This window comes from Mercenaria mercenaria, chromosome 9 (assembly GCF_021730395.1).
Source record: "Mercenaria mercenaria strain notata chromosome 9, MADL_Memer_1, whole genome shotgun sequence".
Taxonomy (NCBI): Eukaryota; Metazoa; Mollusca; class Bivalvia; order Venerida; family Veneridae; genus Mercenaria; species Mercenaria mercenaria.
Genome location: NC_069369.1, coordinates 12153564 through 12167162, shown reverse-complemented (window position 1 = coordinate 12167162; position 13599 = coordinate 12153564). Strand labels below are relative to the sequence as shown.

General features: G+C 37.3%; 1 protein-coding gene across 4 annotated transcripts in view; it reads right to left on the bottom strand.

Moving 5' to 3' along the window:
* The window catches only part of LOC123546471 (actin-binding LIM protein 1-like), an 87525-nt gene that overhangs the window by 20080 nt on the left and 53846 nt on the right, over positions 1 to 13599 (bottom strand). For all 4 annotated transcript variants that reach the window (XM_053550807.1, XM_053550808.1, XM_053550809.1 and 1 more), the window contains 3 exons: positions 11103 to 11120; positions 6519 to 6725; positions 2841 to 3098 (listed from right to left, as the gene is read on the bottom strand). In XM_053550807.1, coding sequence (XP_053406782.1) covers positions 2841 to 3098; positions 6519 to 6725; positions 11103 to 11120 — 483 coding nt within the window. The remainder of the gene's footprint in view (positions 1 to 2840; positions 3099 to 6518; positions 6726 to 11102; positions 11121 to 13599) is intronic.

The following is a 13599-nucleotide window of genomic DNA, read 5'->3' as shown; positions in this document are numbered from 1 at the left end:
GAACTTGACCTAGATATCATCAAGATGAACATTCTGACCAACTTTCATAAAGATCCCATGAAAAATGTGACCTCTAGAGTGGTCACAAGGTTTTTCTATTTTTAGACCTACTGACCTAGTTTTTGACCGCACGTGACCAGTTTCGAACTTGACTAGAAATCATCAAGATGAACATTCTGACCAACTTTCATGAAGATCCCAAGAAAAATGTGACCTCTAGAGTGGTCACAAGGTTTTTCTATTTTTAGACCTACTGACCTAGTTTTTGAAGGCACGTAACCCAGTTTCGCACTTGACCTAGATATATTCAAGATGAACATTCTGACCATTTTTCATGAAGATCCCATGAAAAATGTGACCTCTAGAGTGGTCACAAGGTTTTTTCTATTTTTAGACCTACTGACCTAGTTTTTGACCGCACGTCACCCAGTTTCGAACTTGACCTAGATATCATCAAGATGAACATTCTGACCATTTTTCATGAGATCCCATGAAAAATGTGACCTCTAGAGTGGTCACAAGGTTTTTCTATTTTTAGACCTACTGACCTAGTTTTTGACCGCACGTGACCCAGTTTCGAACTGGACCTAGATATCATCAAGATGAACATTCTGACCAACTTTCATGAAGATCCCATGAAAAATGTGACCTCTAGAGTGGTCACAAGGTTTTTGTATTTTTAGACCTACTGACCTAGTTTTTGAAGGCACGTGACCCAGTTTCGAACTTGACCTAGATATCATCAAGATGAACATTCTGACCAACTTTCATGAAGATCCCATGAAAAATGTGACCTCTAGAGTGGTCACAAGGTTTTTCTATTTTTAGACCTACTGACCTAGTTTTTGACTCCACGTGACCCAGTTTCGAACTTGACCTAGATATCATCAAGATGAACATTCTGACCAACTTTCATGAAGATCCCATGAAAAATGTGACCTCTAGAGTGGTCACAAGGTTTTTCTATTTTTAGACCTACTGACCTAGTTTTTGACCACACGTGACCCAGTTTCGAACCTGACCTAGATATCATCAAGATGAACAATCTGACCAACTTTCATGAAGATCCCATGAAAAATGTGACCTCTAGAGTGGTCACAAGGTTTTTCTATTTTAAGACCTACTGACCTAGTTTTTGACCGCACGTCACCCAGTTTCGAACTTGACCTAGATATCATCAAGATGAACATTCTGACCAACTTTCATGAAGATCCCATGAAAAATGTGACCTCTAGAGTGGTCACAAGGTTTTTCTATTTTTAGACCTACTGACCTAGTTTTTGACTGCACGTGACCAGTTTCGAACTTGACCTAGATATCATCAAGATGAACATTCTGACCAACTTTCATGAAGATCCCATGAAAATGTGACCTCTAGAGTGGTCACAAGGTTTTTCTATTTTTAGACCTACTGACCTAGTTTTGACTTCACGTGACCCAGTTTCGAACTTGACCTAGATATCATCAAGATGAACATTCTGACCAATTTTCATGAAGATCACACAAAAAATGTGACCTCTAGAGTGGTCACAAGGTTTTTCTATTTTTAGACCTACTGACCTAGTTTTTGACCGCACGTGACCCAGTTTCGAACTTGACCTAGATATCATCAAGATGAACATTCTGACCAATTTTCATAAAGATCCCATGAAAAATGTGACCTCTAGAGTGGTCACAAGCAAAAAGTTTACGGACGCACGGACGCACGGACGGACGACGGACGACGGACACTGCGCGATCACAAAAGCTCACCTTGTCACTTTGTGACAGGTGAGCTAAAAACCATCCATCGATGACAAAGATATGGACCGGACACGCCCATCAATGCACTATCCTTTAATGTCTAAGTGTGACCTTGACCTTTGAGCTACGGACCTGGGTCTTGCGCGCGACACATCGTCTTACTGTGGTACACATTCATGCCAAGTTATTTGAAAATCCATCCATCGATGACAAAGATATGGACCGGACACGAAAATTGCGGACAGACTGACAGACCGACGGACCGACAGACGGTTCAAAAACTATATGCCTCCCTTCGGGGGCATAAAAATACTGACTGAATGGCGAACAGTGCAGATCATGATCAGACTGCACAGATGTGCAGGCTGATCATGATCTACACTGATCGCAAAGGCAGACTCAGTCGTGTTTAGCATGATAAGGGTTAAAAGGGGGGAAGGGTGCTGGGAGATATTTTTATTCTTTATTTCTAATAACTGATAGGATCCTGTTTGGAAACACAAAAATAATCTGCTAAAATAATAATAAACAGATAATAAATCAACAAAAAAAACTTCACAATTTATCACCACAAAACGATCTGGGTGGTGAAAAATCCAGGACAGACAAGGTCTATCAGGAGATAAATTTATGATGGCAAAATATAGTCTGAATAGTTCTGTATGTCGTATGAAAATAGTACACTCAAGACACCTGACTTGTTAGCCCTACAGGACTGCAGGGTTAAACTGAAGGATCTTACATGCCTGCCTATGTAAGATAGGGATTTTCCTACCCGCAGGACAGTGGGAAATGAGAAACTGTGTTTGGGAGGTTTCCTTTTGCGCAGTCCCAAGGGCTGGAAAAACATATGTCACACACAATCACATCACAAGATTAACATTCTGACTAAGTTTCATGAAGATACAGTCATAAATGTGGCCTCTACAGTGTTAACTAGCTTTTCCTTTGATTTGATCAACCCTAACCCTAACCCTAATCCAAGTGCTAGCTATTTTAAACAAGCTTTTCCCCTATAGAAAGACAGGGACTATATCTTCAGTATGAGATTGGATAGTAGGTATAACTACAGTTAAATGACCTTTGCAAAAACTTACAGGCAAACATTGGACTCTGGTATCTAGTTTGATACTTTGGTTCGTATGCTGCGTTTGGCACCCTTGAAGATTTCCAAGGATCCAGCGGCTTGGATGGTAGTTGCTTAGCAACTTCTAATTCATTGTAGATCACTTTGCCAATCCCTGATTCATCCTTGAATTTCTTTAACTCTTCAATTTCTCGTTTTATTTTTGGATCCTCAAATACCTGTTCCTCTTCCTCATCCTCCTCACCGCGACTCTTTCTCCGCTGACGTACTGAAATCATATAGAATATTAAACTTATTTAACCCTTACCCTGCTAAATTTCTATAATGAACTTGTCCATCTTTCAATTTGGACAATACCATTAACTGTTAAAAGGGGTGCTAACCAAAAAGATACTGACTGAATGGCGAACAGAGCAGATCATGATCAGACTGCACGGATGTGCAAAGGAAGCATCAGACATGTCCAGCAGGGATAATGTTACTAAAAAGATCAACACATCTTATCAACGGAAACTTTACAGTTTATTTCATTGCCATTTTGGTACTACGCATTTTTCAAGACAAACAAGTAAAACGTGAGTTTTGTCACGTCAAAAAGACATAAAGTTGAATAAATGGTGGGAAATGTTTTAGACATACTTTAAGCCTTTCCCATAAAATTTGTGGTTTTGGCCACAATTGCTACTACTAAGTGTAGGCTAAATTTGTGGATTTCAAAGTTTACATGAGATATTATTTGAAAACTTTCTATGTTCATTGGGATTTTATTTCCTGGCCTGACATAACCACTAAATAAATGAACGTTGGTCTTGCCATGAATATTAATGAGCTCATAGTATATTACATCAATTAATCACTGAAGAGAAGTCTAGCAATAATGTTCAATAACAATTTCTTTGAATACTTGAAACACCTACTTGTGTCAAAGTAAGGGTCCGGGAGACTGCAGTCAAAGTCTACTCACTATGAAGTTATAATGTTGAGAGATCAGACTCAATATGAAACCTTGCTATTGGTCAATTACCAGAGGATACTCAAAAGCAACCAATCAGATAACAGATCTCAAAAAATACTTTAAAATCTTAAACTCAATATATAAATTTGCAACTTTGAGGCTAGGAGTTGGATGCTCTATCCCTCTTTCACTTTGTAGAAGGACAGATTTTTTTTGTTTAATGTCACACTGTCACTGACATAATTATAGGTCACATGACATCTCTCCAGCTCTTCAAGGTGGAGGTAGACTCCAAGTGCCCTTCCAAAAATTATTGCAGTCACATGCAGGCAATGACCTTCTGTAAGCAAGCTCGGTGGCTTCCTCTTAAGAAAGAATTTGATTCTGAGCCTACAACTACTGTGTGACCCTTATTAGAACCCGATCAATGTAGGGTGATGTGCATATTTAGAGAATTAAGGATTTTAGTTTCTTTAAAGATTTAGATCTGCATGAAACCTAGTGATTTATCTGAAGATAAAGTCAAAACCTTGGAATTTCCTCCTACAGGGATTGTCATTAAAGACAACTGTATATTCTGTAGAATGGTCATATTTCAATTAAACTTACGAAAGGTTCCTTGACAATCTAAATTGTTTAGCAAGTCATGATAAAGGCTGACATTTTGAAAATGTACAAAAAACAGTCCTCATTGTAACTTTCTGAAATAATGGTCGTAACTTTCTCAAATTATGGTATTAAACGTCTGCATTATCTTCACATCAAATTTTCATGCTGATGTTGCATGTTTATATACAACTGTGCAACCATTTATCTGAAAATAGTCTGTAACATGTCTGTAGCTGCCATTTCTATAAATGATTGTTCTGTTATCTTCCTGTAATTTTGAATGCAGCAATGCTGTTGTGGAGGAAACACGTCATAGTAATACAGAAAAAAATCTTGCAAAAACTATAGGGCCATTCAGGAAAATACAACCGATTTATCATGCCAATAATCTGCTGATCAAGGTTGCCTGCATTTTGCTATATCTGCTGGTTACATTTGAAGTGGATAAATCAATTTTCTGAATCTTATTACAGAGGCATAATATTTTTCTAGGGAATAATAAAACATGCATTTGACCATTGAGTTGAAAACTGCTCTGAAAATGTTTGCATTTTTTTTAATTCTCCACCATTGCTAAAAGAAAATACAACAAGAGCACCGCAATGCAGAATGGTGAACATTTGTGTCAAGTTTCTTTGAAATCCATGAAGGGGTTCTAGTTACAGAGCAGACACGAAACTGCTAACAGACGGACAGACAGACAGACGGATGGACACTGGGGATATAACATAATACATCTCTTCGGGCATATAATAAGTTTGCAAAAAGCATTCAGACGGATACTCTTAGACTATGGAAAATGTTTTACACAAATATTTATTTCACTTTTATATCTTTTTGTTGTTTCTGTTATTCATCCAGAATATATTTCAAATTTTCCTGATACTTTCAAACAACGGATTTCAAAGTATTGCCAGCTATCGCTATTAAAACAACTTTGAAACAATCCTAAAATCACCCAGGTAACAAACACAAATTATGAACAACCGTGTGATATTTCGTAAAGGTGGTTTATCAGACTTTGGTCAAGTAATAGATTTGTTGGAAACTATAACAGCTGGTTATTTACACTTACATGTGTTATACAAGTTAGATTTTTACTAGAGGTATTTTAGAACCTGGTTGCCCTACCAAGACAGAGTTACTCATTTTAGCAAAAGTACAAAATTTAATAAACTTAAAAATGACACCAAAATGTTGCTAAAATGTGAGTGACCACCTTTAAATTAACTGATTCAACATGATGTTATTTGCTTTGATCACACACTTTCCTAATTTTTACATACAAAGACTTTTCAATAGCTGAGTAATTAAACAGCTGTTAAAAAAATCAAGAAATGTTATTAACAGATATGAATGGCTCCTTAGCATATATTTACATCTGCACTGTGATGTTTACATTTAGCGTCATTTACCTGTACATATTGTATGCATACAAATTTAGAAGACCAATTATATGAAGGTTGTATAATGTCTGCACCGAGTCATCTTTTATCATTTACATCTGTTATGCAGGCTTCCTTGCTCGATATAATGTAAGTAATTTGCCTGCATCTGTAATCTATGCCAGATCTAAAAACCTGATTGTCAGTTTGAAACAATGAGTAATCCAAATTTCAATGTAATATACAGCAAAAAATGCTACCGGAGATGACACATTATTAAGCCAAGAAAAACACACTTTAAAAAAAATTTGGATTAGTCTGGAATGCGTTATTCAAAAATACTGACTTACACATTTTGATCTCTGCAATTAATGGATAACTTCCAAACATGAATCAGAAGCTGGGAACTCATTCTTCACCTAATTTTGGCTCAGTTATTAACCTCTCCACAGGCAGAAGATATATGCCTTCTGAGTCAACCATGCAATCTTTTAGGGTTGTTAAAACAGGTGCTGGATCTGGGATGTTGAATTTGAGTGGATTTTTTCAGGCCTTGATCATAATGTGGGGGTGATCCCGCCTTGTAAAGCCCTCAACATCAGAAGAAACTATTGTTACAAAAACCCTTTTATTATATATCTCCACAAAAAATGACTTATTAATCATTGGGTTTTATAGTGACCCTCCAGGAAAATATGTTGGGTGAGTATGATAAATGGGGGTCGAGGCCTCAACTTACATATTTCTGGAAGAATAGCCGCAGGCGATGGAGGCGCTGGCCAATCGTCTCTTTCTATTTTAGCTATCTCTTTCGGCGGTGGCCGTTTTCCTCCAGGGAACATACTCATTCGAACAGCCTCAGTGTTCTTCCTCACTCCAGTCGCTGTACCTGAACTCGGTCCCGGGGACGAGCTTCTCCGAGTCTTTACAACGGTCTTACCTTGAGCTGTAACAGAAATAATCAGATATGAATAATGCATACTCCTACCGTGAATGACTGACAGCTTCAAGGTTCTTTCAAAGTAACGATGACATTAATATGAATTATTAGGGATTTAAGCTTCATAATTGTCTTTCAATCTTTCATTCTGGGAAGTGTTTACTTAATGCTATGTAGTTAAAAGCTTTAGTTTCACATCATGAAGAAAATGTCTAAATGTAAAGGAAGAATGTACCATTCAATACCAGACATTTTTTGATAAGGGTTTGCACTACAACGTTTTCATTGGTAGAATTATGAATTAACCTTGGAACTGGTGTTACTAGAAAATAGGTATTTCCAAAATGGAACAGGAAACATCCACACATAAAGCAAAATGCCTTTAAACAAAACAACTATCCTTGATAAAGATGTCAAGAATAATGAAACCAGAAAATGTATCCAATTGCCATGGGTGTCATTGAAAAGAAAGGCCAGTCATGAACGGTAATTTTCTATAGCTTAAGTCTGAAATTCGTCTGCCAATGAATAAATCAGGAGTTTGACACAAAACATGCAATAGACATAATTACATCAGAACAGAGCCAAATCTGTAACACGAGCCGCACCATGAGAAAACCAACATAGTGTGTTTGAAAGAGAACAGCATGGATCCAGACCAGCCTGCGCGAATGCTGGTCGCAAATCCATGCTGGTCGCAAACGCACTATATTGGTTTTCTCATGGTGCGGCTCAATTGATTTCCTCACAATGCAGGGACCTGCACTGGAAATAGACACCATTCACAGTTCATTGTGAAATACTGCCACAAATTCATAAACAAATATTTCAAGGTATTAGATGTTAAACATACTCTTGTACTACTACTTGTAGCTGTGAAGCACTACCTAAAATACCTGAGCTTCCTAAATGACCTTGTACCAAATATTTGTGCTTGGATTTCATTCAGATATTTTCTTTCATTTGGCTATACAGGAGTGTATAGGGTAGCTTGTTTATTTTTGAGGTAGGAATCAGATCTTGTGTATTTTTTTTATTAATACCAGAGTTAAAGTATGAAACTAATAAAAATTAAAAGCTAAATTTCGCCTGAATTTGCTTTTATATGAAAACTTAAAAGATGTCAGTGTCATACATTTATGCTCAAATATACAATGATTTACCAGATAAAGCATACTTGGCAAAGATGTTTAGAGAAGATTTACCCTAGAAATTATGACCCCTTTCCTTCCCTGTAGTCAGTAATAATGTAGCCAAGTAGTACATTCTTCAAGTATTTGTGCTACAGACAATAATTATTATTAGACGAGTGGGTGTTTGGCAGTTGTGCTTATTTTCTTCTAACATTAAGTACAATCTTGCAAACTAGGTAGATCCTAAACAATGATATAACAATCTGGCTATTAGCTTCAGTTTATTTATCTGTTATTACGACTGTCATCACAGTCATGCTACTTTCAAAGGAATTTGTAATATCTAGCAAGGAGAATCCAAGATAATTTATTAGAGAGAAATAATTTGAAAAGAATACAATTTCTGTTGTTATATCTGTTGTTGGTTAACATAAATTCTGTTTAAGTACAGACATGTTCTCCACAAGAAAACTGTTCCCTTACAGGAAATTAAACCTACCATCACTGGGCACCCACTTCCTTTTCAGCTTACCTTACTGAATTACTGACACCCCTACTCCTCAAATTGCCTCACTAAATCAACGGACACAATCCCCCTCCCTCTTCACCTTTCCTCACTCAATCACTAAACCCAAACCTCTCCCTCTTCAGCTTGCCCCACTAAATCATTGGACACAAGCCACCTCCCTCTTCACTTTTCCTCACTAAATCACTGAACCCAAATCCCTCCCTCTTCAGTTTGTCCCATTAAATCATCGGACACAAGCCCCATCCCTCTTCACCTTTCCTCTCAAAATCACTGAACCCAAACCCCTCCCCACTAAATCAGTGGACACAAGCCCCTTAATTTCAGCTTGTCACAGTAAATGACTGGGTGCAATCCCCTCCCTCCTCAACCTGTCTCAGTGGTTTTTAATACTGTCTGACCACTGAACCATCATCTAGACAGAAAACTATTGTACATTTCAATCCTCTTTTTGTTTTGCTTAACTCAGCTGGAAATACTTTTGCTTAGTTCAACTGGAAATAAGTGACATTCATATTTGACATAATAATTATACAATTAAAACATTTCAGATCCTCTGGGGAAGTTAAGTTTATATGTCATAGCAAACAAATTTCCTGGAATCATTTTGTCAGTTGACATCATGTAAAACTGATTAATATACTTCATGCATTCATTATTTTACACTACAATGCCTTTTAGCTAAGATAACTTAATTGTTTGTCTGGTTCAGTTTGTTATGACAAATGTTTCAATCTTCTTTGTAGGTTTTATGTTCCTTTTCTGCATTTTGTTGCTTTTCACAGGGACATACTTGAGTTATATGCAAAGTTCTCTTTCGTGGATTTTATATCTTTCTAAAATGCTTGTTTCTGTTAAAACAGGCTTATGCTAAAATGACCTCACGTTAACTTCAATGTTTTTTATTGCGACCAAGAAAGAGCACTACTATATTTTACCTACTGTTTTAGATTAAGGGCATATTAGAATCAAAATAATGTTTAGCAAAATCATGTTTTACCTATATTAATACACTCAAAATTGGTTATACATCGCCAGAATAATTCACTTGGGCTACACCCTTGTGAAATAATTCTGCGGATGTATAACCTCATTCCGTGTATTATTAACCTTAAAACACGGTTTTTCTATAAATTAGTTCTTAAATCTCGGACAGTTTTTCAGGTAATAGCATATTTGTCTCCAAAAAAAGCTAGTGACATCTAAATGATTCTATCAAACTGTTTTCTATGAACTATGTGTAATTTTATTACAATCGACTATGGATTGGACCATTATTTAAACAGTTTATGCAATTTCTATTCTGTTTATCAGAATACTCCACAATGTTTTATTATATTGGTTTCTGCATTCAAAGCCAAACATAATAAAATACCTTTAAATAACTTACTCTTACTTTGCACATACCGTTCTATTTCTGGCCTATGGTGTCTATATTCTTTCCTATTACAACTGCTGCAATTTCAGTTGTAATCATGGTGTTCTGTTTTGATAATCGAGACTTTTATTCCTGAACCCCATACCTCCAAAGTCAAAATCACTAAACTACGAGGATGAAATGGTGAAAGTCGTAAACACAGAACTAGGATGGTGAAAGTCCAAATCAAGAAACCATGATGATGGAAACTCCATATCATTTTGCATTTTCACCTTTGTGGTTTTATATTTTCATCATCGTGGTTTCGACTTTCATCATCAAACTTTCAACCTTCATCATCGTAGTTTCTACTTTCACCATAGCAGTTTTGACATTCATCATTGTGCTTTTCGACTTTCCTTAACCCCATATGTTGAAAGCCGAGATCATAAAACTACGATTATGAAAGTCGAAAGTACGATGTTGAAAGTCGAAACTACGATGACCAAAGTCAAAAGTACAATGATGAAAACATGAAACCACAATGATGGGTACACCAAATCGATAACGCATTTTCATTACCATGGTTTCATGATTTCCACTTTCCCCTTCATAGTTTTGAGTTTCACTATTGTGATTTCGACATTCACCACCGTGTTTTTGACTTTCATGATCATACTTTTCTGATTTCAACTTGCGAGGTATGGACTTCAGAAATAAAAATATTCAATTCGATGGTCCAAATGGAACACCATATGTAATACTTGACTTTTATCAAACTTCAGAAATATGGACCACTGGCATGTGTTTCTCACTGATTTCTGATAAATAGGGTCTTGTAATAGAAACCAATCTCAAGTATCCAGCATCTGACTGGTTCTTGCTCACAACACAGTTTTGAATCAAACCAATGAGAAAAGAGGTTACATCTATGACTGGTTTGAACTCAGCTTTATAACCTTGGGGCCCGATTGCTTCCGAGCATTTTTTATAAATTGAGACTAGATGACAAGTGCGCATTCTGAGACACTTTGAACAATGGCTAACTGAATACGAGCACTAAATTAAGCTTGCTCATGTATTTTAAGACATGCAAGATATCAGCACTACAATGGAATCTCTCCAAGAACTTCATGACCATAAAACAGATACTATTTTGGCATGTCATTAAATCAGTAGTACGATATTTGCCTTCCTAACTTCAGAATCATTTTAGGCCTCAAAGATTTGTGTGATGTTTCAAAGTATAATTTCATTGCTTACGTCATATCCTTTCCCACACACTAACAACATTATAAACATATGTTTAACACTAACACAGACAGAATGAGTGACAGACGGACGGACGGACACATTACTAAGCTTACCTAATGACATCATGCCTCCTGAAAAAGATCATAAACATGCATGAAATAAATAAGAAAACATCAATCAATAAAATCAGGAAAAAACCAGAAAGAAGCAGATGTTTTATAGGTTTATAATTAATTTTTACAGATGAAGAACTTTGGATCACATTGCTCAGTTTGACAGAATATGAGTCTGACCTACAAGTCAAAAATTTTCCTTTTATTAGCTTGTTCTCAAGTAACTGAATACTACATCTTTTACAAACTAATTTTCATCATTCCTAGAAAATGCAAGTAGTTAAATATGACATTGTCATCTGAGTTTTACTTTGATGCAGTAGTTGTCAGCCTTCCTGTGATCATAAACTATCGAAAATATATTCAGTTCTCTAAACTTAGCATTTCTGTATGCTTTGGAATGTCAGGTATCTCAAGTGGGTCCTACTGTATGCTTTGGAATGTCAGGTATCTCAGGTCAGTCCTTATGTATGCTTCGGTATGTCAGTTATTTCAAGTCTGTCCTACTATATGCTTTGGTATGTCAGGTATCTCAAGTCAGTCCTACTGTATGCTTTGGAATGTCAGGTATCTCAGGTCAGTCCTATTGTATGCTTTGGTGTGTCAGGTATCTCAGGTCAGTCCTAATGTATGCTTTGGTGTGTCAGTTATCTCAGGTCAGTTCTAATGTATGCTTTGGTATGTCAGTTATCTCAAGTCTGTCCTATTGTCTGCTTTGGTGTGTCAGGTATCTCAGGTCAGTCCTAATGTATGCTTTGGTGTGCCAGTTATCTCAGGTCAGTTCTAATGTATGCTTTGGTATGTCAGTTATCTCAAGTCAGTCCTATTGTATGTTTTAGTGTGTAAGGTATCTCAGGTCAGTCCTACTATATGCTTTGGCATGTCAGTTATCTCTGGTCAGTCCTACATTATGCTCTGGTATGTCAGTTATCTAAGTCAGTCCTACTGTATGCTTTCATATGTCAGGTATCACAGGTCAGTCCTATCGTATGCTTTGGTAGGTCAGTTATCTCAAGTGAGTCCTACTGTATGCTTTGGTATGTCAGGTATCTCAGGACAGTCCTATCATATGCTCTGGTATGTCGGTTATCTCAAGTCAGACGTATTGTATGCTTTGGTATGTCAGGTATCTCAAGCGAGTCCTACTGTATGCATTGGTATGTCAAGTTATTTCAAGTCAGTCCTATTGTATGATTGGGTTTGTCAGTTATTTCAAGTCAGTCCAATTGTATGCTTTGGTAAGTCAGTTATCTCAAGTCAGTCCTATTGTATGCTTTGGTGTGTCAGGTATCTCAAGTCAGTCCTAATGTATGTTTTGGTGTGTCAGGTATCTCAGGTCAGTCCTATTGTATGCTTTGGTGTGTCAGGTATCTCAAGTCAGTCCTATTGTATGCTTTGGTGTGTCAGGTATCTCAAGTCAGTCCTACTGTACGCTTTGGTGTGTCAGGCATCTCAAATCAGTCCTATTGTATGTTTGGGTGTGTCAGGTATCTCAAGTCAGTCCTATTGTATCTCAAGTAAGTCCCTTTGCATGCGTTGGTATATCAGTTATCTCAAGTTGGTTCTATTGCATGCTTGGGTGTGTCAGTAATCTAAAGTTAGTCCTACTGTATGCTTGGGTGTGTCAGGTATCTCAGGTCAGTCCAACTGTATGCGTTGGTATCTCAGGTCAGTGCTACTGTATGCTTTGGTGTGTCAGGTATCTCGGGTCATTTCTACTGTATGTTTTGGTATGTCAGGTATCTCAGGTCAGTCCTACTGTATGCTTTGGTATGTCAGGTATCTCAAGTTGGTCCCATTATATGTTTTGTATGTCAGGTATCTCAGATCAGTCCTACTGTATGCTTTGATGTGTCAGTTATCTCAGGTCAGTCCTAATGTATGCTTTGGTATGTCAGCTATCATAAGTCATTCCTACTGTAATGTATGCTTTGGTGTGTCAGTTATCCCAGACGTCTCAAGTCAGTTCTACTTTATGCTCTGTTATGACAGATATTTTGATCTCAAGTCAGTCCTACTGAACACTCCAGTCTTGTCAGTTATCTCAAGTCAGTCCTATTGAACACTCCAGTCATGTCAGTTATCTCAAGTCAGTCCTATGGGACACTCCAGTCATGTCAGTTATCACAGGTCAGTCCTACTGAACACTCTAGTCATGTCAGTTATCTTAGGTCAGTCCTACTGAACACTCCTGTCATGTCAGTTATCTCAGGCCAGTCCTACTGCGCACTCTAGTCATGTCAGTTATCTCAGGTCAGTCCTCCTGAACACTCCAGTCATGACAGTTATCTCAGGTCAGTCCTATGGGACACTCCAGTCATGTCAGTTATCTCAGGTCAGTCCTACTGAACATTCCAGTTATGTCAGTTATCTCAGGTCAGTCCTACTGAACATTCCAGTCATGTCAGTTATCTCAGGTCAGTCCTCCTGAACACTCCAGTCATGACAGTTATCTCAGGTCAGTCCTATGGGACACTCCAGTCATGTCAGTTATCTC